This window comes from Danio rerio, chromosome 9 (genome assembly GCF_052040795.2).
Source record: "Danio rerio strain M-AB ecotype USA chromosome 9, GRCz13ab, whole genome shotgun sequence".
Taxonomy (NCBI): domain Eukaryota; kingdom Metazoa; phylum Chordata; class Actinopteri; order Cypriniformes; family Danionidae; genus Danio; species Danio rerio.
The window spans coordinates 24847501-24871918 of NC_141029.1; the positions used below are offsets into that span (position 1 = coordinate 24847501).

The 24418-nt window shown below is 36.5% G+C and overlaps 2 protein-coding genes across 9 annotated transcripts in view; one reads left to right on the forward strand and one right to left on the reverse strand.

Moving 5' to 3' along the window:
* tsn (translin) overlaps nt 1-3588 on the forward strand; it is an 18808-nt gene extending 15220 nt beyond the window's left edge. The window contains 1 exon segment of the mRNA NM_001025452.1: nt 1917-3588. Within this exon segment, the coding sequence (NP_001020623.1) occupies nt 1917-2147 (231 nt within the window). The 3' untranslated portion in view covers nt 2148-3588.
* A 1191-nt stretch (nt 3589-4779) lies between these two features.
* arhgef49 (Rho guanine nucleotide exchange factor 49) overlaps nt 4780-24418 on the reverse strand; it is a 68887-nt gene continuing 49248 nt past the window's right edge. For 2 of the 8 annotated variants that reach the window (XM_087266549.1, XM_087266548.1), the window contains exons 4-8: nt 17696-17873; nt 13305-13503; nt 10373-10947; nt 7348-7493; nt 4780-5844 (exon numbers count right to left, since the gene is read on the reverse strand). In XM_087266549.1, the coding sequence (XP_087122675.1) occupies nt 5040-5844; nt 7348-7493; nt 10373-10947; nt 13305-13503; nt 17696-17873 (1903 nt within the window). In that variant the 3' untranslated portion in view covers nt 4780-5039. 8 annotated transcript variants of the gene reach the window in all.

Sequence of the window (24418 nt, forward strand, 5' to 3'; positions counted from 1 at the left end):
CAAACTGTGGCCAAGATACAGCATGTTATACCGTTACAACTGTTTCGTAAATGTAAGCAGTGAAAAGGAAAAATAGCAGGTTAAATGAAATCTGTCGGATAATTCTATAGAAAAACAACATGTGGAATGCAAAAACGTGTTCTGTGAATGACCCCTTGAGGACGCAGCCACCTGTTGTGCTGGAGTGTCAACTAGATACAGTTAGATTCTTTACAACATTTAATGTGTAGTATAGAGAATAAAAATATGATGTTATAGTGCAGTTCATTCTGGGAATTTGGGACACGACAGCCTGATTGATCTCTACAGCTTCTAAATACACACTGATTTGAAATAAATTAAGCACTCAAACCATAAATAAAGAAGGAAATCATGTATGGACATGATTTTTTTATGGCAGCTCATTGATGCCCTGTCGCTTACAGATGCGCTCTCATTGCTTTGATTCCTCCATCTCTAGTTCCCCTTTAGCACTGGAGACTGACTATGGAATTCACATTTTCAGCTTCTCAGACACACAAAGAGCGTTTGCGAGAGGCTTTTCAGAAAGTGACTATAAAACATTCTGCTTTTATTGTAGTGATTGCCTTAGTTTACATTGTGTGCTCTTGAGCATGTCAAATCAAAGTTTATTTCTGGAGCATGCTCTTAATTATAACCTTTGAACAACCAAGGTGTTGTACAGTAGCAAATAAAAACAGCAGCACATTACAATAAAAACAACAATGTAAAGCAATAGTAACAACAGTAAAAGTTTCCAAGAAAGAATCAATTTAGTGTAGCCTGGAACCGCTATTAAGGAATATTAAATGTACTCGAAAAAAGAAGAGTCTTTAACATCGATTTATAAATAGATAGAGTGGCTGCTATTCAGATTTTTAATAGTAACTTATTCCATAGTTTTAGACCCACAACTGCGAAGGCTCTATCGCCCCTGCATTTGAGATGAGATCAGGGTGTTTGCAATAGATAGCAGTCAGAATTTGATCTAAGCAATTGGGTTTGTTCCTTAGTAGTGATCAAATCCGAAAGATACGGTGGCGCTAGGTTATACAAAGTTTTATAAACAAAGAGTAAAATTTGATAGTCTATTCGGAAATGAACTGGTAACCAATGTTGTGATTGCAATATTGGTGTGATATGGTCATATTTGTGGCTATTCGTGAGCAAATGGGTGGGCGCATTTTGAAGTTTAGAAATAGAAGTTGAAGGTAGACCAATATATAAAGAATTACAGTAATCTAATCGTGTGGAAATAAAAGCAGAAGGCTTTCACTTTGGTTAGTCATCTTAGATGATAAAATCTTAAACTTACTATTTTACTTATTTGTTTGTCAAATTTTAGACTACTGCCTTGTAGAAACCCAAGGTTTTTAACTTCAGAGGTGAGATAACCGTTTAATACGCCGAGATCAGTAAGTGGTTTGGTAGAATGCTGTGGAGGACCAAATTAATTTGGTCTTATCTTCATTCAAAAGCAAAAAGTTATCAGTTAGCCAAAGTTTTATTTCGCGAAGACGATCTTCTAATCTCTTGAGGGTTAAGCTATCATTTTTTGGATGGGTATATAAAGCTGTGTATCATCTGCATAGCAGTGATACATAATTCCAAAATTTCTCATTATAGAAAAAACAAAAACATGGCGTAATGCTACTCATTATGACGGAGATTTCCATTCTCTAGTAACGCTGCATTAATATTTAATATTACTCTTTGATATAAAAACCTTTTAATGCATATTGCCCATTTTCCACTCTTAATCTGATTCCTTGTCAAAATAAACATAGTTTAGCACCATTGTTTTAAGTAATGGAACATTTTCGGGGTTTTATCGTGACTTTTGTCCAACCTCCTTTAACTAAATCGTCTACAAAGTGAGCTCAACATACCTGTCCTGTTCTGTTTCCTTGGTTTAGTCCAGGCTGGCAGTGAACAGTGTGACCGCAGGGGATTATGGGCGTCCGCTTAGGATCTCAAACTTCATCAATGAACTGGACTCTGGCTTTCGCTTGCTCAACCTGAAAAACGACCCCCTCCGCAAACGCTACGACGGCCTCAAGTACGACGTGAAAAAGATCGAGGAGGTGGTGTACGATCTCTCCATCCGAGGCCTCGCCAAGGAGCAGGAGGCAGGAGAAGAGAAGTAGAGTTGTTGTGGGAATGCAGGAGGCCCTGGCTGCGATTCGCCACATCTGAAGAAGAGTGCTTGAACCTGATGGCGGGCAGGTGGACAGTTGAAGAAGGGGAGGGAACGGAGGTCCTCAGACGGTGTCTTTTAAACCACCTGCTTACCTTAAGAGAGAACAGGTTTCAATGGGAAGATGTTTTCTTTCTCACTTCTGTTGAGAGATGCTTTTGTACAGGTGCGTTCTGTTTGCCTGTTCTGTTTGATTGGATGTTTTTATACTCTTATTGATATTTTTGTCTCAGCCACGTGTATTTCAAACCATTTTATAGTCAAGCAACATGAAGAAATTTGGGAAATGTTGGGGGAAACAGAGGTTCTGTGCTTGTTTTGTTCATTTCAGTCTAGAAGGACATCAAGATGTTTGATGTTGACTTGCACAAGCATTACATTGGACATTTTTCTGTTTATTAATTAAATTGGGTTTTCGAAACACTTTTTTTTTTTGTCCCTTTTTGATCATTTTTTTTTAAAAATTTACGTCAAAATTACATTTGTGGTTTGAAGTGAACAAGAAACATGCCAAAATGTTAAGCTTTATACAGTAAAAAAATCTGCACTCTGTAAGTCGTAAATTTTCCTTGACTGGTGGTTCGCTGTTTGTCTCATATGCACAATTCCATGTATTTCGCTGTTGAATGGACGGTTTATACAAAATAAAAGTTCTGTTGTAAATTTTTCATCTTCAGGTTATTCTGAAATTTTTATTGTCCACTTTTTTTTTGGATCCCATTGGCTTAATTTGTTCCCCCCTACAAAACAGTGGACATCTATTTTAAAATGATGTCTGTCTTTAGTGATTTACTGAGGGAAGCTTTGGAACAACACGAGGATGAGAAAATTATGACTGAACGTTCATTCCTGACTGTACATTACTGATCAGTTGTGTATCACTTTGACTTCACTATTTGCTTCTTTTTGTTCTGCTCTTATGTTGTTCTGGACGTTGCATGCTGAACTTGTTGAAGTATTTCATTATGAGAAAGAGCTTTGGAAAAAATAACACACAATATAAGCAAAAGTTTCAAAGAGCAAACTGACCGTGCATTTGTTTTGGTATGTAAAGCTTTATGGAAACTTTTCCATTCCTCCCTTCTTTATTTGTGTTCTGTCAGTGCATTGCCTTTTTATTGCAGATCTTGTCTCTTTTGTATGTGCATGTTTCATCTGATCTTCAGTGATGTTGGGGGCTTTTACTTTTATTTTCTTAGTATTTGTAAGCAATAATGCTTTGTTTCTCCCCAAAGAAAGACTTCTGTCTGACAGTATTTGCATTTGAAATGCCTGTTCATGTGGTGATTCAACATTTGACTTTGCTTTTCAGTAGGAAATCATGTTTTTCTTGTTCAGTAGTTGTTATGTAATAAAGATTCTTGTTGCAAACAATGTTCTCAGAAAACACAGAGAGAGGTGGATACTTGTATTTTTTTAATTGTTCACAATATTTTACACAACAAAATCATATTAAATTAGGATTTTTAAGATTGGAAAAAAGGTATTTAACAGCTTGATTGGTCTCAGTTCAAACTCTCTGGCAGCTTTAACTCTTTCTGTCGTGTAATGTGGAAGCTATGATTTTTCTAACAGTATCAATGCCATTGGAAAACAAACGGTAAGTATACATGTTGCAACTTAGATGTAATCATTTCTACCCATTCATAGACGGAGAAAGACTAGAATGGTGGTGTGAATGTGGCTGATTGCTATTGCTGAAGTCAACTGTGGTTCGTTTTTTCTTAAAGCTCAAACAATCTTTAAAACGGAGTACAGTAAAGCTTTGTAAACTGCAGAACATCGTTCTCGCTGATGCTTTAGGACCTTCGTATTAAAGTGCATCAAACAAAAACAGCTAAGGTAACATCGAGCGAGTTGTAATAAAGCACAGCTTCGAATATCAGTGGGGAATCGCTTGGAATACAATAGCAGCAAAAAAAAAAGAATATCTTTCTCGTTTACGGCCTGATCTGTGGGTACAAGTAGAGGTGAAACTTGAACTAATTTGTACTCATTCATTATCAAATGAATAAAGGCACATATTTTCTTCCCCTCAAAGATTACAAGAGAAGCAACATCCCAATTATTAGCTACAAGATTTGGGGAGGAAATGGTTAATTGGATTGATTCTAATTCTGGATCGGGTTTCAGCACAACCATGAATGTGGCATTAGATTGGTGCTACATCGTCGTCAATGAAGAAAAAAAATGTTCTGTTACATCGCTGCTCACAAGAACAGCGGTACCTCCAAACAAAAACCGCTGCTACATACAATGAAGATTATTGCTGTTTTATAAACCAGCACAGTGATCCAAAAATGAGAACTGCTCCTGGATGGCAGTGGGAATCAATGCTAATGGAAGAAAGAGAGAGGAAGAGGAAGTTACAATGGTCCGAAAACAAACAGCTTCACCCATTCTTCACATCGAACACAGCTTTCCACTCATGTGCATACTAAAAAGTCCACCAATCCTCCCTCATGCTCACCATTTCACACCTGAAAGCGTTTCTTCTCAGTAGCAAACTGGTTTTACAATCAGTAAGTGCAGCAGTGAGGCATCTAACAAGGCCTTCGTTTTGGTATGCCAAAGGGCATTACTTTTTGCTTGACAGTGAATTTTTCCTCGTTCCGAATGTCATTTTTTTTCTCTCCACTCATACAAAGTGCCACCTTAATATTAAGTCACTTTTAAACCACAGTAAAACCTTGCGATTTAAAAGTCCATTGGTGGAGAACATCTATTGGATCTGGTTTCCCCACACAAATACTGTTCGCTCAACAAAATATCGATTTGTTTGTTTTTTTCTTCATTATTATAACTCATTTTTACATCAAAGTTTGTGCCCGAGGGCTCAGTCTCAGGACCGGCTCTGAGAGGTGTTAATCATGATATTAGGAAGAGCGTTGCGTCGTTTTCTCCAGGATCCTAGATCACAAACGTATCTCTTAACCTGTCGAAACCACTGCTGAGTGCGTGGTTTGTCAGAGGCACGGAAAACGAAGGCCTCGCGTCGGATGTCCAGCACTTCAAAGGTATCTTCACAGTCTGGGTCCACGGACACAACGCAGTTAGCCAGACGGATGGGTTCCCGTAACACAGTGAACTTGCCACTGCTTTTGTCCTTGATGAGCACCAGCACGCCGTCCTGCACCGCCTCCGAAGACTCCAAACTCCCGTCAGTAACTGCGTCTGTAGCACGGAGAGTGCGAACCATAAGTAAGCTTTGAACGTTCTGGAATTTGAGGGATTTGCTTCCCTTCTTCAGCCACTGTCCATCGGCGGGCTGTGCTAGCTGGAGCGGCCCCTCCATGATGAAGCGGGTGCTTTCTCGGGCCCAGCCCACCATCTTCATCGACAGCTCCCTCATCTCGATGTTGATGACCTCTCGGTTCTTACGGCTGTCGCGTCGGAAGGAGCGCAAGGACCACGTGGCAGTCCCTTCTTGTTTGGTCTTCATGTTGATGTGCTCCAGATGGGACTCCACGCGGCTCTTGGCTTCTTTTAAGCGAGGGTAATCTGGGTGACATTCGTTGGTGGCCTTGCTGATGCGGCTTAGCAGCAGTGGGTATTTGGTCACGCGCTGAAGCGGCGCCATGAGGAAGGAGCGCAGGTTCATGCGTCTGAGTGCTGTGTTGTCATTCTGGGAGACATCGAGAAATATTCTGAGGGGAGAAAAGGCAGAAACAATCGTGAGATTTAAGAGTCTTTAGTAACACAATATATGCTATGACATACTGTCTTATTACCTGCCTATTATTAAGATAAGAACTGTTCATTAGTAGTTAATAAGTATGATCTTAAACAGCATCTCAAATCCTACACAAAACCTACTCTACGAACTATTAATAAACAGCTAATTAGTAGTGTATTAAGCTGGTTGTGTTGGTTATTAGTTTATAATCCTGTGAATTGTGACCTAAACTAAAGTGTTACTGTTTCAATCAGCAAGGATCCATAACATTTGAGACGAGCTGGACAGCAGAAGCAGTGGGTAAGGTTGATAAAGGTAAATATAACTTGTGAAAATGGTGGTCCAATGAAAATACAGGGCCAGTAAAAATATTACAGTTTTTCTCAGTCGCTTTGGTGCGTTTCTCACAACACCTGTGCATGTCTGCACAACAGTTGGTGCATTTCTCAAAACAATTAGTACAAACTGCAAAACCTAAGCACATGCTCAAAATGGATAGTTCATTCCTCAAAAGCAAGTATTGATGTCAATCAAAGAGTCAGTATCATCAAAATGAAAAGTCCTCACACCATTGTTTATGAACAAGGTCATGTTTTCATTACGTCAGTTCACTCTGGACATTTTTTTAATGCAAAAAAAGTCAGATTTTGAAACAGATTAGAACAGATTAAAACTTCGTGAAAATGCTCAAGATAGTAATATATAGTATTAGCACAGCCAATTGAAAACTACAGTAAAGTTATACATCACTACATTTAGTGAGTGTATCTAGTACAAGACACTGAATATGTATGTTTCACATTTTTTCTGCATTTGCTCTTTACAATTTGAATTTTTTCACAGCATTGTGCAGAAGAATAAATAAACCCTTATTTACAACAAACATAAACTTTCTTTGGGTTGCACTGTGCACAACTGTAAACAATATTGCAGAACATATTGGAACTGAACCAACATACATACACAGGTCTGTAAATCATTCACGAACCTGTTTAATTTAGAAGACATTTTCAGTAAAATAAAGATTTAAACTTTTTTTTTTTTAAATAAAATTTGCTTGCAAAATTTGACAACTTGTTCAACATTTTTGTATGTAATGACTCAAGTAATGAAATGAGGACTATTAGTTTTATATGGAATGACTATTCAGCATTTACAAGTTTAGTTAATTTTGACTGACATGACATAAGCAGATGATAATGTTATAAATAGCAGAGAGTTGAATGAAAGCAATTGATGCATGTCTGAAAGCATTTGCAATTTGCCGAAAGGAATGAAAAACTGCTACTAGGATGTGCAAAAATGACTCATTGTTTTGAGAAATGCATGACCTGTTGTGCAAATGTAAATAGTGTTGTGAGAAATGCACCAAAGCGACTGAGAAAAACTGTAACTACTAGCCTGACAAGTTTTTTTATATTATTATTATTTATTTTATTTTATTATAACTGGAGTATAATCTCCTAATGTGTACCTAAGCAGCTCCTTTTCCTTCTCCATAGTGTTGAGCATGTTGACAGATGTGGACTGCTGCAAGCAGTAAGTCTGAAACGCTGGAAGCATGTTGACAAACTCCAGGAAGATTTCTCCAATACACACAGCCTGCAGGTCCTCATCACCCTGTATGGAGATAGTCACGGTTTCATTTAGGTAATACATTTGTAGAATTTTCCAATTTTAAGCATTTTTTGAAGCTAAATTTGTCCTTAGTGTATGTGTGTATGCACTGGTCCTCCAGGTTGGGGGTTGAGCATTAAGCATAACATAAAAATGAGATGTTACGACAACAGCAACATGGTGCGGCTAAACATCAACTTTGATATAAACGGCCCTGGGAGTAAGTAAATAAGCATTTTTTTGAAGATTTATTTTTTTGGCATTTGTTAGGATAAGAGTATTTAGACAGGAAGCACATTTGAAGAGAGAAAGAGGTAGATGGCATCAAGGAAAGGTCAGCCAGCTGGGACTTTAACTTAGGATGCACAAAGCACAATAGTTCTATATGTCGGCAACCTGCTCACAAGGCTGTAAGTGATAATAATGTTACGCATTTATAGTAATTTAAGCATTTTATGCCACTAAATCTAGAATAATTTGACAAAAACTACAACATTCTGAACACACACAAGTTACGACATAATCGTTGCCTACAATAGGTACTCAAGGACTGCAGCTGCATCTTGAATCAGTGGAAGATGCTCATCTGATACAGGTCTCTTAATAAATAACATGAATGACTGTATATGCGCACATTTTAACTAGAGGAGTGATGCACTATTGGATGACAAGTAGTCAGTGGAGGGGTCTAGTGGTGAAGCACACTGACACATAGCACTGCTACAGTGACCTGAGTTTGATTTCCATCTTTCCTGCTATCTCTCCAGTGCTGTATCAACAAAACGTTTTGGAGTGTGAAGCTCTGGGAAATGTTGCAGTGGGGAAACCTAGGTCTGACAAATCTTTGTGCAAATCTTTGTTTGTGCTGCTTTCTGAAACACTGTTGCTGAACTCTTCATGGCAATGGTGTTCCTCATGTACAGTGGAAAAAAGCTCCCTGCCACAATGCTCACATTGTTCAGAAATGGTTTTCAAACTTCATAACTGAGCATCTGTGAGTGCTCCATCAACAGTGCTTCCACCTTAAAAACCTACAAAAAAAGCTTGCAAAATTTGCTATAAACGCTTTGTTGCCAGTCTCCACAGGACACTTTCAAGGGTCCAGACATTTGTGGGTCTGCACTCTTTTAGAAGCACACCTTGTAATTATTATTATTGTTTTGTAGTATCTTTGTACATTTATTAGGATGATTCCCAAAAATTCAGCAGAATTGTTTCAGTTCTGGAGCTTACAGAAACGCAAACTAAAGACAAGTTTACACTGCACTGCCAGACAGTGACCAGCATAGACAGCTATTAGATTACATTAGGCCACTTCTCAGATATTCCACCACTCGGAAAAAAAGTTGATCTAACATGAAGGGTTGGCAAAAATATGTGCCAAGCTGCCAACCACTGCAAACAGATCCCTTTAGAAGAAATCCACCGACATTGAGCCATTGATCTGCATCTAACACTTCTATTATCTTAATGCTAAAATTACCAAACATTGGCCTGGTGAATTTGACTCTATCATACAGTGCATCTGGAAAGTATTCATAGCGCTTCACTTTTTCCTCATTTTTTATGTTACAGCCTTTTTCCAAAATGGATTAACTAATTTATTTTCTCAAACATCTACACACAATACCCCATAATGACAATGTGAAAATTTTTTTTGAAATTGCTGCAATTTTTTTTGCAAAAAATAAATAAATTGAAATGTCACGTACATAAATACTCACAGCGTTTGCTGTGAAGCTCTAAATTGAGCTCAGGTGCATTCTGTTTCCGCTGATCATTCTTTAGATGTTTCAGCAGCTTAATTGGAGTTCACCTGTGTTAAATTCAGTTGATTGGAACTGATTTGAAAAGGCATACACCTGTCTATATAAGCTCCCAGGGTTGACAGTGCATGTCAAAGCACAAACAAAGCATGAAGACAAAGGAATTGTCTGTAGACCTCCAATACAGGATTGTGTAGAGGCACAAGGCTGGGGAAGATTACTGAAAACTTTCTACTGCTCTGAAAGTTCCAATGAGCACAGTGGCCTCCATCATCCGTAAGTGGAAGATGTTTGGAACCACCAGGACTCTTCCTAGAGCTGGCCGGCCATCTAAGCTGAATGATTGGGGAGAAGGGCCCTAGTTAGGGAGCTTATCAATAACTCGAAGGTCACTTTGTAAGAGCTCCAGCATTCTTTTGTGGAGGCAGGAGAACCTTACAGAAGAACAACCATCTGGGCAGCAATCCACCAATCAGGCCTGTATGGTAGAGGGGCCAGATGGAAGCCACTCTCCGCCTGTAATTTGCCAAAAGGCATCTGAAGGAGGGAAAGATGAATGCAGCAATGTACAGAGACATCCTGAATGAAAACCTGTTTCAGAGAGCTCTTGACTTCCGACTGGGGTAACGAGTGGTTTCATAACAACTTGGTAAATGTCCTTGAGTGGCCCAGCCAAAGCCCAGACCTAAATCTTATTGAACATCTCTGGAGAGATCTGAAAATGGCTGTACACCGTCGCTTTCCATCCAACCTAATAGAGCATGAGAGGCACTGCAAAGAGGAATGGTCAAATATTCCCAAAGACAGGTGTGCCAAGCTTGTGGCATCATATTCTAAAAGACTTGAGGCTGTAATTGCTGCCAAAGGTGCATCAACAAAGTATCGAGGAAAGGCTGTGAATACTTATGTACATCTGATTTTTCAGGTTTTTTATTTGTAATAAATTTGACACTATTTTAGAAACTCTTTTTTTCACATTGTCATTATGGGCTATTGTGTGTAGATGTTTGAGGAAATAAATGAATTTAATCCATTTTGGATTAAAGCTATAACATAAAAAATGTGGAAAAATGTGTGCTATAAATACTTTCCGGATGCACTGTAAGTGCATCTCACCTGATCAAATGCCTGATCGATGCTGTCCTGCAGATGTTCTGTGAACTTTTCATTGACATCGATGAGCTCTTGAACATTACTGAAGACCACGGCCAGCTGTTCTGCAGTCAGCAACCCTGCGCTCTGCATGGGACAGTAAAACTCCTCCTTGATGATTCGCAGATCTTCCCCATAGCTGGACTCAGTGTTGAGAAACTCCAGGATGGCTTCTTTGCGCTCTGTGCGTAGCTTTGAGCAGCGTTCACACATGCCCTCTCCATGAGCACCCTCTTTGTGTCCGCAGTCGGGACAGGGCTGCTGAACGTCCCAGGTCCTGAGGGACGGCAGGGGTCTCCTCCAGCTCCGAGCCAATCCATGGCCGATGCCGCTGTCCACCCTTTCAACCTCAGCTCCAGCGCTGTGACGGGCCCGACGGGGCTCTTCCTCATCCTCGCGCTCATCGCTCCAGCCCACCACACCGCTGTCTGCACTCAGGCTGCTGACTGTACTCCAGCGGTGCTGTGCGGAGCGTCTCACACCCAAACCCCTGCTCCTCTCCTCACCTCTGGGCTCTGAGCGACCCCGAGCTGTACCTGCTGCTGGAGACACACAACAAACAGCGAAAGATCAGCTCACACAGTTCCATCACAACAGTTACAAGAACCATTTTGGTCTAATCATAACGAGTGATCTTTTTTTTAATAAGAATGCCAGCTGAAAAAATAGAGCAGAAAAACATTATAAAATATACACTACCAGTTAAAAGTTTGGGGTCAGTAGGTTTTAAAATAAGCTTCAAGCAAGGAAATAAGCACACCAAGGCTGATTTATTTCATCAAAAATACAGTACAAAGTGTAACATTGTGAAATGCTATTACACTATAAAATAACTGTTCAAAAGTAGTTTTTCTTTTAATTTATTCAGATATCCCAGTAATTTTAAAGATGAATTTTCAGCTTCATTACTCCAGTGTTCAGTCACATGATTCTTCAGAAATTATTCTAATATTAATTGTTATTGTTGTTATTACAGTTATTAATGGTAATAGTAATAAAAGCAATAATGACTGGACTAATAATTTAATTTGAAACTACAGAGGATAAGTAATAAATAAATATTTAATAAATAAGTATTTAACAATTTAACATCTTTTTTAACATTTAATAAATGCTGTCTTGATGAACAGAATAATTTTATTCAAACAAAAAACATGAAAAAAAAAACTGACCCCAAACTGTTGAACGCTAGTGTAAGTGTATATTTTATATCTAAATATAAAAAACATTTTCCCAAATATATGCCTGTGTTTATTTATATTTACATAATAAATGTACACAGTAAACATGCTTAAATTATGTGAATATAAATAAACACAGGAATATATTTGGGTAAATGTTTTTTTATTTATTTATTTAATTTTTTTTACAATTTTTGCCCACCACTTATTATACTACAAACAATTTAACTATGTGTGTGAATAGCATTAAACAGATTTTCTTTAAAATAAAAACACATATAATTTAAACTAAATGTGTGAGAAATGGTGGAGATAGATTATGAAAACTGCCGTTATAATAAAAGACAGGCTGTTTGCCAGATAATTTTCATGTTACAATAACTGATGAGTGGCAGCTACAATTAATCCAATTTTTAAAAAATATATACATAAAAAAAAAATAATAACAATTTCTCACAATTTATGATCTTGGATCTACCTCTGGGATAGATAAATATTTTTCGTAATAATCACTATTTCTATTAAGTGCCACATAATGATCTGAATCTAAAAACTGACTGAAACAATTAAATAACTAATATTTGTTGATACACTCAAAGATTTTTTTGTGGTTTGTTCAAACTATTTATTTAGAGTCAACTGAAATAACACTATTTTTGAGATTTTGGGGGACAGCTTAATCGTTTTTTTTAATCGATTTTTTTAATCCCCTTAAGTTAAGAAAGTTTCTTTTGGGACAACATGAATGAATTGTGTGGAACCCTGAATTTATTACAGTGTACTAATAGAATGAACCTTTTAAAGCTGCTCGTAATTTGTTACACGAGCTTCTAAGACCTATATCAGTGGTTCATAAATTTTTTCCCCAAGTACCACCTCAGAAAAAAATTTTCTCTCCAAGAACCACAATAATGAGCAGTAATAAAATACAGTAGCATAGTAGTAGCCCAGTAAAGCAGCTACAGTTCTGCACAGTTCAAAAACATGGCAGATTAATTCCTATTATTAGGAATATTTATTATTGTGAGCCACTTTAAACATAAATAGTCTGATCGCTAACACTGTTCTGTGCTTATATGGAAAAAAAGAACTAAAAACGTCAACATTTACATTAAAATATGCTTAAGGTATAAAGAAAAGTGTTGTACTTAAATGTAAAGTATAGTAGCCAAACTAATCAATACCTGGTTTAAATACCTGTTGTATATGATTTGATAACGTGAAAAACTGCCTGAAATAAAATGTCAAGGGCAAAATATTTTTGTGCCATTAAAATTAACTAGTGAGCAAAAAGTTTTATCAAAGATGTATCAAATGTGATACAAAATAAATATGGAAAAAAAGTATATGACAAAAATTTGTTTGCTTGCTAGACAGTTTAATAAACATCTCAGTTCCGGAAAATGTGAATTTTCTGCCTATTTTTTGACATGTCAGGTCTTACAGGGTTAAAATATTCTACGCATTAAAGAGTTGTCTAAAAGTCTAAAACAAATATGCACACTGAATCCAGCAGCCATGATGCAGAAAAATAAGAGCAGTCTCCAGGGTAGAGGTTATGCATGTGACGGCACTATAAATGCCACCCACGGCCAAGTATTATTAATAACGGAGGCATAATCACAACTAAAGTGATACCCTTGGGTTACAGACAAGCCTAAAATGTTTTCAATGAAATAATCTCAGCGCAAACTAGGACATGAGTTGAGTTGTACCAGTGTCTCTGTCTCTGCGGTGAATGTGCAAGCGTGCGGCGGCGGCGATCTTCATCTCCAGCTGCTTCCGCTTGGTGGCATCTGCAGGCATGGGGTCGCTGTAGTGGGGCCGCAGACGACACTCACGCTGGGCCTTAACAGACTCCGCCAGCTCATAGGCCGCGTCTGAGCTGGAGCGTCTGCAGCCCGGCCCTGAAACCTGCCAACGGGATGGAGATCTGTCAGACGGCTGTACACATGGCAGAACGCTGCTCTCAGATATGCATGTGACAGTGTAAAACCTCAGTGAAGGCAGATCTGATCTCTAAGCACAAATGAGAATTGAAGACACCACTAACAGCTTCAGACATCGATCACTGAATTCCACAATGTCCAGAGGGTGTAACATTACCGATGCCTTTTAATATGTTGAACTGGTAAGTGGACAGTTCATAGCTATAAGTTTACTAGCCACTTAGCATTTTCACAAGCCACAATTTTGTTGTTGGGAAAATATATTTTATATGCATAAATTTGACTTTGACATGCTAAAATCACTTGATTTAGATTTTATGTCCACAATCCTCCTCATTTGTTTCACTTTTTTTGTGTATGAGCTTGGTCAATAAGCATGAGCAAATGGGTTGTGATTACATACTGTCGCATTGCAATTAGTTTTTATTTCACATGACTTTTTAGGGCTAATTTATCCAAATTTATCTCTGACCAAACAAAAATAAATCATTATTTCTTAGCCACAACTTTTCAAATAATGTGTAAAAAACAAATATAGCTGTATATATGCTCTTTTATTCAACAAAACTTTTCTTTAAAAAAAAAAAAAAGAAATAAAAAATTATTATCATGTATCTAAAATATGCACAGTAATCTGTGCTGGCTAAAAGTCTCAGCTCACCAGTTAACTACAAATAAATGGGGAGTTAATCTTCTAATAAAGCAATGTTATTGTAAAAATTGATAATTAAGCCATGTTAATTAAAATAAATGTAAGTATAAGATTCCAGCGACGCTCCAGGGACAGACGAGTCTTCATTGAGGCCATCTTCCAGCATAAACCACGGCGAATGAAGTTCTGCACAAGACTTTTGGCCAGCGGAGAAATTAAAATGGTCGTGCCCAACTGAGTCTGGTTCTCTCAAGGTTTTTTTTCTTCACTCCCATCAGGTGAAGTTTTTTTTTCCCTCTCCGCTGTCGCCACTGCCTCGCATGGTTCAGGATTGGTAGAGCTGCGCATCGATTAATTTGCTCTTCAGTGTTTGAACTCTCAGTAATGATTAAATCACACTGAACTGAGCTAAACTGAACTGAACTGAACTTAAACACTAAAACCTGAACCACACTGTTCCAGTTACTATGACCATTTATGTGAAGCTGCTTTGACACAATCTACATTGTAAAAGCGCTATACAAATAAAGCTGAATTGAATTGAAGTATAAGAAAGCGGGTACAATAACATATTGTGCTTGATAATGACAGGAGGATCACACGCATATAGTTAAAGTTAGGCCAATTAATAATCTGTTCAAAGAAAAGTTAGAGCAAAAGCGGCAATCGCTGCTGCTTACATAAGGACTTTAAAACAAATTGTATCTCGTGTATGCAGCAGGACTGTGGGTGCACGATCCTCACTCTTTGTCCATTCTATTTAAGTTGCGTTTCCTCTAAGAACTGTTGCTTCACACAAGTAAACAGGAGCGTGCAAACTTTTTGTCAGTCAAACTGCTTCTCAATTCTAATATCAGACTTGTACAAATTTTGGGCTATCTTTATTGTCGAACCATGCTTTTAATTATGAAATTATTTTCAACCAGCCAAAGTGGCTGGAGTGTCTGTCTAACCCGCTACAGCTGAAATCTACCACATTTGGCGGAGTTAATGTCAAGCCCTAAATAGCAGTATAACTATATATTATACTGCTGTCTATAACTACATTTTATACTTAGGTTTCAATTGACCTGAGTTTTATGAGACTTACTCACTTCACGTCCTGTCATTTCTCTCTATACTATGTCTAGAAAATAAATCAAAAACACATTTATGTTCAAGCCTGGACTCTAGAAAATAGCTAATTTAAATTTTTTGTCTGTCTCAGTTATCCTAACATTGAGGTACATCTCACAATGACACAACAGAAGAGTCAAACTTTAAATAGGAAAATTATCTTATCTCTTAAAACAATTTAAAAATGATTTTTGATTGAATTAATTTTTTATTTTTTTATTTTTGGTGAGATGCTAATGGTCTAATCCAGTTCAATAATCTATGCTAAATAGTCAAAGCTATAAGTGCTCCCATCGGATCGGATTGAAAAATGGTAAAACTCAACTGTTTTAATCTAGAAGAGTTATAGGGGAATAGAGTGAATGAAAATATAGTTGAAGTCAGAATTATTAGCCTCACTGAATTTTTTTCTTTTTTTTTTTTATATTTCCTAGATGTTTAACAGAGCAAGGAAATTTTCACAGTATGTCTGATAATATTTTTTCTTCTGGAGAAAGTCTTATTTGTTTTTTGTTTTTTTGTTTTTTTTTGACAAAATTAAAAGCAGTTTTTAATTTTTTAAACACATTTTTAAGGACAAAATGATTACCCCATTTAAGCTAAGTCCACAGAAAAAACATTGTTATAAAATAACTTGCCTAATTACCCTAACCTGCCTAATTAACCTAGTTAAGACTTTAAATGTCACTTTGAGCTGTATAGAAGTGTCTTAAAAATATCTAGTCAAATATTATTTACTTTCATCATGGCAAAGATAAAAGAAATCAGTTATTAGAAATGAGTTGTTAAAACTATTATGTTTAGAAATGTGTTGGAAAAAAATTATCTTCGTTAAACAGAAATTGGGGAAAAAATAAACAGGGGGCTAATAATACTGACTTCAACTGTGTGTGTGTGTGTGTGTGTGTGTGTGTGTGTATATATATATATATATATATATATATATATATATATATATATATATATATATATATATATATATATATATATATATACATACTATACATCTAAAAACTTTGGCTCTTCATTATACTTATGAAGGTCTTATCTTTTAAACCAGCTTTAATATTTTTTAATGAGTTTTAAATCATTTTAATTCTTTATTGTTTTTATTTATTATACCTGTTTAGTGATTATTTTATGATTCTTTTATTTCTTTTTTCTTTTATTTGCTTATTGTTACCTTTAAACCATGACAGTCTGGAGTGTGGACAGCCTGTTGCACAAGACTTCAAGGTGATGTCAGGAGCCACAGCAATTCATTTAATATTCAACCAATAATCTAAATCAATAAAAGTCTTCTTTGACATTCTATTAGAGAAAAACAACTTGTATCTTGAATAAGTGAAAATTAACAAAATATTTATATTTTTTGGGAATAGTTTTACTTTAATTTCTGATTGAATTATCCATTTAAAAGATTTTTTCTATTACCTAGTCTTAGTCCAGATGATATTTCATCAAAAAAGAGAACAATTTACAATATATAAACTTTTTTATACTTTTTATAAAATAAAATAAAAATTTGGGTAAACTATAGAAAGAATTGCCACACACTCTGACACAACTGGAAATGTTCATCAAGATCATATTGTTTTGATTAAACATTATCCTCGGCTGTTTTTTTCAATACTAAACACTTTTGTCACCCAAAGTTAATATCAAGTCAGTCATTTCATTTCCCAGTATAAGATCCTGTTTCCCTCCAATCATACAGTGGAAGTCAAACGGATTGGTCAGCACTTGTTATGTGGACTAAAGCTGTTCACACTGACTGAATCTGCTTCAACTAACAGAACTGATAACCTTTTACACCTCTGCAACCATAGAGCGCAAATCCAAAATGACATGTCGTCTCATTCAGTACATTGCGTGATTCAGTTCCATCTGATCCAGACATCAACGATGTAAAATAAGCCCTCAAAAGATCTCCCGACAGCATTATGTTCTCATGTTATCAATGTACGAGACACAAGACACCACGGCTTCAGGTGACGTACAGAATTATTAATAAGGCAGCAGTTCTCTTAATTAAAACCCCTGTAACAGAGAGACAGAAGAAGCATCCTCCTGCACCAATGAATCACATCAACACTGCGCAGCCTTCCTCAAGAAAAAAAACACACACACACACACACACATGCAGTTGTATGGGTATGAATGAATGTGCTGCAATGAAATCTGGCTGGCATCTCAAGCAGCAGCAGCAGCAGGAGCCGGACACACAGAAAGAAACAGAAATCATTTACCACCATGAAACCTGGCTCTAATCCTCCCTGCGTGTGGCTCTCTGCTGCATTTCTGCGGTCGCCTCTATCTCGCAGATTCCCCTGCAACCTCATGCATGACACAGACGCCGGCGTCCATATTCAGAGAGAGCATCGCTTACGCATTCTGTGTCCGCTTTCCCCCGCCGTCCCGTGGGCTCGGTGCAAGCCTCCTCTCCGCAGGCCTGCGTCGTCATGGCAACGCAGGCAGATTGATGGCAGGGCTGGGTGATGCCGGTGACGTCATCGGGCTCGCGCGACAGTCGGACGGGCGTCTCGGCTGCAATCTCTGCACTGCAGCTGGAGCAGCGATGGAGAGAAAGCACAAAAGACAGCAGAATGGAGGTGTTAGATTATTGGGATTGTAATTCCTGATTCACCATTCCTGCGTTGTGTGGCGTTTTGGTCAACCCCCACATCCCTTAGAGAGGAGCAGTCGTGGCCCCGGAGCAAAGGGGTTCATGGAGGACGGCAATTAGACGCATCAATTCACATTAACACCTGAACTCTCTCGCCAAAGGGGCTCAGAATGAGAATAAGCAGAATCAATCTTTTAGATTCTTTTGTGTGTGTGTGTGTGTGAGGTTAGAAAGAGAGATTATTTATCCATGAATGACCCCACACACTGCAGACGATGAACAAGTAACAGCACATAATGGACAAATTACACATTGACAGCACAAATAACAGCACATAAAGTAAAACTGTAGGATAAGATTTGATTTCAGAGAATACTGAGTGTTTGTTATAAGTGTTTTTTTTTAATAATTCTTAAAATATTTGATAAATAATTAGATAACTGCAAGAGTAGGCATAGGACGATAACCCATTTCAAGGTTTATCGCGGTTTGCCAAAGTCAAGGTTTTGAAAACCGCCAGAATTTTCAAAAATGTTTTTTGCGACTATTTTATTGACTTTTTTACGGCAACAGTATCTCCAGCAAAAAAAGGACCCAGCAAATCAAAAGCGACTGTTTCAAAATATTTGAAATGTTTCTTAAAATAAAATATAATGTGTTCAATGGGGGAAAAGTGTTTTTTTACCCTTTATTTTTAAGGTTATCATACGGTCACAATGTTATATCGGCCCGTGCCTATGCAAGAGTAATAAAATTTTAGGTTTTTAAAAAAAATACAACTTCATTAGCTAGCGGGGTAAAAAAATTCTATTTAATAATTGAATAGTTTTATTAATACAAATAGACATTTATAAAATTAAATGAATATTAAAAAAAAAAAAAAAAAAAATATATATATATATATATATATATATATATATATATATATATATATATATATATATATATATATATATATATATATATATATATATATATATATATACAGTTGAAGTCAGAGTTATTAGCCCCTTTTCGATTTTTTTCTTCTTTTTTAAATATTTCCCAAATGGTTTTTAACAGTATGGAAACTTTCACAGAAAATCTTCAAATGGAAATTTTCACAGTATGTCTGATAATATTTTTTTCTTCTGGAGAAAGTCTTATTTTTGTATTTCTTCTAAAATAAAAGCAGTTTTTAATAAAAAAAAACATAATAATACATTTTTGGGACAAAATTATTAGCCCCTTTAAGCTATTTTTTTTCAATAGTCTACAGAACAAACCATCATTATACAATAACTTGCCTAATTACCCTAACCTGCCTATACCTTATTAACCTAGTTAAGCCATTAAATGTCACTTTAAGCTGTATAAAAGTGTTCTGAAAAATATCAAGTAAAATATTATTCACTGTCATCATGGGAAAGATAAAATAAATCGTTTATTAGAGATAAGTTTTAAACTATTATGATTAGAAATGTGCAAAAACAATCTTCCCTCCATTAAACAGAAATTGGGGAAAAAATAAACAGGGGTGATAATAATTCAGGGGGGCTAATAATTCTGACTTCAACTGTATATATATATATAGTTAATTATGCCATCATATTTAAATAATAGACTATTGTTCAGCTGAATTACATATGAGACATTTTAGTGAGTGTCTTCTGTAAATTATAAAATTTAATAAGAGAAAAAAAAAACAACAACACTTTTAACATGTAGAAGCTTGAAAATCCCTTTTAATCTTTGAGCATAATAAATGCTGTCAAAGAATGCTGAATGCTGTGTTCAGTTTTGACACCTATTAAAGGTATTAAACAGCTGTTTGCTCAAGCCATTGTTCTCATACAGCCATCACTCTCATTTAAAAACAGGTGTTTTGATTGATTTGTTATAAGCCCTTAATTGCTTCTTCCACAATGCTTCAATCTCCTCTAATGCCTCACTACCTCAATATCTGATAATGCTGCGCTTATCGCTGTCATACATTTGCATAGCCGCCATCTGAGAATAATGCTGACAGCACAACCTTGAAGCTCTGAAGCATTCAAAAGAAAACACAAAGACAAAAAAGCCTTGACATCTCACTAGGAGAAGACGAATCACAAAACGCAGATGTTAAAAGCTGCCGTGCGACTGATGTCGGCTTTTTCATCCCAACAATAAAATGTGAGAGAGTTCATCCACAAACCTGTAGTCGTGGATTGACAGTAATTAATATTTCACTCTGAAAACGGCAATAAAAGCAATGTCTTTCACACATGAATGAAACTGTCATTACTGCACTGCAGATTTATTACCCGTCATCTCAACAGTGTCGTGTGAAGCCATTAATTGGATTTTTCCTCTAAATTATGTTATAATTTATATAAAAAATGATTCCAGTGTACTATCGGACGTTGATAAAGGCGCTACTTATTAGGTTTAAAAGTACAGTGCACATCCAATCAATCAAATCAATGACGTCACTGTACCACGTTCACATGTTTGAAGCTTTGCCAACAAAATGTAAGCCTGAAGCATGGTAAAGCTGAAAACGGTGCTCAACAATCTGCTACGGTTTCCAGCTTGAACAACCTATTTAATAGAAATGGTGTGTGCAACAAGATTTGGGATACGTTTTTTTTATTGTTTGGTGCATGTGTCGAAAATGTGGATATAAAACATGCGATATTAGAGGACATTTCACCCTAAACTGAAAGTTTTGGCATGATTTACTCATCATTCACTCTACAAAAACCCTGTTTGAGTTTCTTTTTTCTGTTAAACACAGAAGATAATATTTTTTTTAAACTATGAAAACCTGTAACCACTGACTTCTGTAGTATTTTAGATTTTTCTACAATGGATGTCAGTGGTTACAGGTTTCTAACATTTTTCAAAATATCTTCTTCTGTGTTTAACAAAAAAAGAAACTCATAAATGTAAATAAATGTAAATAGTAAGTAAATTTATCATTTTTGGGTAAACTATCCTTTTAAAGAGACAGCTCACATAATAAATACATTTATTTAGGCAAAAATAAATTAAATAATATGAACACGAATACATCTACAACTTGTTTAGATTTTAGTCTGTCTAAATATAATGTAGTAATTGCAATGTTGTTTCATCCATATGTTTTTCTTATGAGGGTGCCTCAGACAATCATTCATGTAACAATAAACAGATATCATTTATATATTTTTCTATTGTATCATGGAGTAACTCTTTCATGAACTTTTCTCTGATTATTTAATGGTAAATATAAGCTAATACTTAAAATAAAAATAAAAATTGTGCTCATATAGATCATAACACTGTCTTGGATGTAATCAGATGTGGATTAACAGTGGATTATCCATTACAAGCTGCCATAGTTTACCGCACCACCGTTTTCCATTGAAAAAAATAGTTTGCAACGTTTTATCTGGATGCTAGCCCTGTTATCTAAAGATTTTTGAGGTAACACTTTGCATTAAGGTTCCATTGGTCAATGTATTTAGCATGAACAAAATATTTAAAAACTATTAATTTTATATAGTTTTTAATATTTAATTCATGAAAATAAATTTGTTTATTGTTAGTTCTTGCTAACTTACAGTGCATTTAATAATGTTGTCATGCACAACTTCGGATGTTATCAATGCATTAGTAAATGTTGAACTATGATTAATAAAATGCTAATAAAGAATTAGTTAATTATTCATTCATTCATTTATTTTCCTTCGGCTTAGTCCCTTTATTTATCAGGGGTCACCACAGCGGTATGAACAGCCAATTATTCCAGCATATGTTTTACGCAGCGGATGCCATTCCAGCCACAACCCAGCACTGGGAAACACACATACACCCTCGCATTCACACACATACACTACTGCCAATTTAGTTCATCCAATTCACCTACTGTAAATCTTTGGACTGTGGGGGAAACCGGAGCAGCCAGAGGAAACCCACAAGAACAGGAGGAGAACATGAAAACTCCATACAGAAATGCCAACTGACCCAGCTGAGGCTAGAACCTTGCTGTGAAGCAACAGTGCTAACCACTGAGCCACCGTGTCGCCAATAAGTTACTTAATTAAAGTAAAATAAATAAAATTAATAAAGTATTGCTCATTCTTAGTATGTGTTAGAAAATACATGGACCCTATTGTAAACTGTGACTCTTTTTGCTTTTGGCACTGTCTGGGATGAAATGTTGCATTTTCAATGCATTTCAAAGTGTGATTATTTTTGGTCTCTGAAGTAAAATAAACTTAAATGGACTGAAAGAAAATCTAAATAAAAATGGCAAATATATGATGCCTGCATTAACAGTCAAAATAATGAAAAAAACATTAAATGAAAACTACAAAGATGTCCATAAGGATGAAAGGATTTAAGTAACACTTTAAAAATAATAATAGGCTTATTTTACAAGTCACCTACAGTTAAACAGTTGAGTTTCACCTGGGAGAAGCACTTTTAGCTTAGCTTAGCATAAATCATTGAATCTGATTAGACCATTAGCATCACTTTCAATTTTCTTATTTAAATCTTGAATTTGCATTGTCTTGTGTTAGTACACAATGTAACTATAGAAGATTCAAGGTTTAAATTTGAAAACTATCTAAACCCTTTGGTCATTTTTAGCGAGATGCTAAAGGTCTAACTTTAGAAGAGTTGTAAAATAAGCCTATTTTCAAAGAAAAGTGGAGTGTTCCTTTAAATAAGAGCATTGGCTTGTTCATCTTTTCTGTCAAGAAGAAAACAAGTACAAATACCTATATAAAAGTCTCATAAAAGGGCTGGAAGCCCCAGGCTGCTCTGGACTAAATGAATACCCACACTTGGGGCACTGCTACAGCTGGGATATTGGAGGTTATATTTAGACTGTTCACAGCCTGGATTGAACTCCTGCCCTGGAGGAACGTAACATTAGAGAAGGGCTCTGTTATGTCGAAAAACCTCTCAACAATTAATCTCTATATTACAACTGAAACAAAAGCGGCTGAAGGAAAATCTATACAGATTTATGCATGCATGCTAAATTCGAAGAGACTGTCAGGGCCAGAGGTATGTGCTGTTATGATAATCAAATTCCAGTCAGGTTTGCATATTTTACGCTTGTGTCAGATTCTGTGTGTTGAAACGTGATGTTGGTGGACAGGTGTGAACCAGACAGCGAACCACAGCACATTAAATCCATGGAAGAATGTGTATAATACACTTACTGCTTGTGTAAATCAGTTGGGAATTTATGGAGTTTGTTGCTATAGCATCCAGTCCCGTCCCTTTGGTTGCTGCTACTGCAAAAACTCCTCTTCCCCCCCCCCCCCCCCCTCAGTAATAGGGGCACAGAGGATTTGCAAGCATTAAATCAATATAAGTGTAATCAATGAAAGTGTAATGTAGCTGCATACATTTTTCCATACACTTTCAAACATTTCTTTTGACAATAGGATGCAATTGTACCATAATTTAAAGAAGACACACTTATTCAGTGTGTACACTCACCAGCCACTTTATAAGGTACACCTTATAAGTACCGGGTTGGACCCCCTTTTGCCTTCAGAACTGCGTTAGTCCTTCGTGGCATAGATTTTGGTCCATGATAGCATCACACAGTTGTTGTCAAGAAAATATCCCTCACACCATTACACTATCACCATCAGCCTAAATCATTAATACATGGCAGAATGGATCCATGCTTTCATTTTGTTGATGCCAAATTCTGACCCTACCATCCTAATGTCAGAAATGCAGAAATGGCGACTCATCAGACCAGGCAACAATTTTCCAATCTTCTATTGTCCAATTTTGGTGAGCCTGTGCCAATTGTAGCCTCAGTTTCCTGTTCTTAGCTGACAGGAGTGGCACCCGGTGTGGTCTTCTGCTGCTGTAGCCCATCCTCCTCAAAGTTGGACATGTTGTGTGTTCAGAGATTCCCTTCTGCAGACTCGGTTGTAACGAGTGGTTATTTGAGTTACTGTTGCCTTTCTATCAGCTGGAACCAGTCTGGCCATTCTTCTCTGACCTCAGGCATCAACAAGGCAGTTGCACCCACAGAACTGCCGCTCACTGGATATTTTCTTTGTCAGACCATTCTCTGTAAGCCCTAGAGATGGTTGTGCGTGACAATCTCAGTAGATCAGCAGTTTTTGAAATACTTAGACCAGCCCATTTGGCACCAACAACCATGCTGCAGTCAAAGTCACTTTAATCACCTTTCTACCCCAATCTGATGCTCAGTTTAAACTACAGCAGATCGTCTTGACCATGTCTTCTTGCCTAAATGCATTGAGTTGCTGCCATGTGATTGGCTGATTAGAAATTTGCATTAACGGGCAGTTGGACAGGTGTACCTAATAAAGTGGCCAATGAGTGTACAGTATATTCACCAATTATCTTGTCAGGCATTTTAGAACAACAATATTGTAATGACCAAAAAATGTAATTTTTTATGTAAAGTTTATCTAATTAATTTTATGTGTTCCTTCTACAAGAATAGAAAAAAATAATAATTTAAAATATAATAAC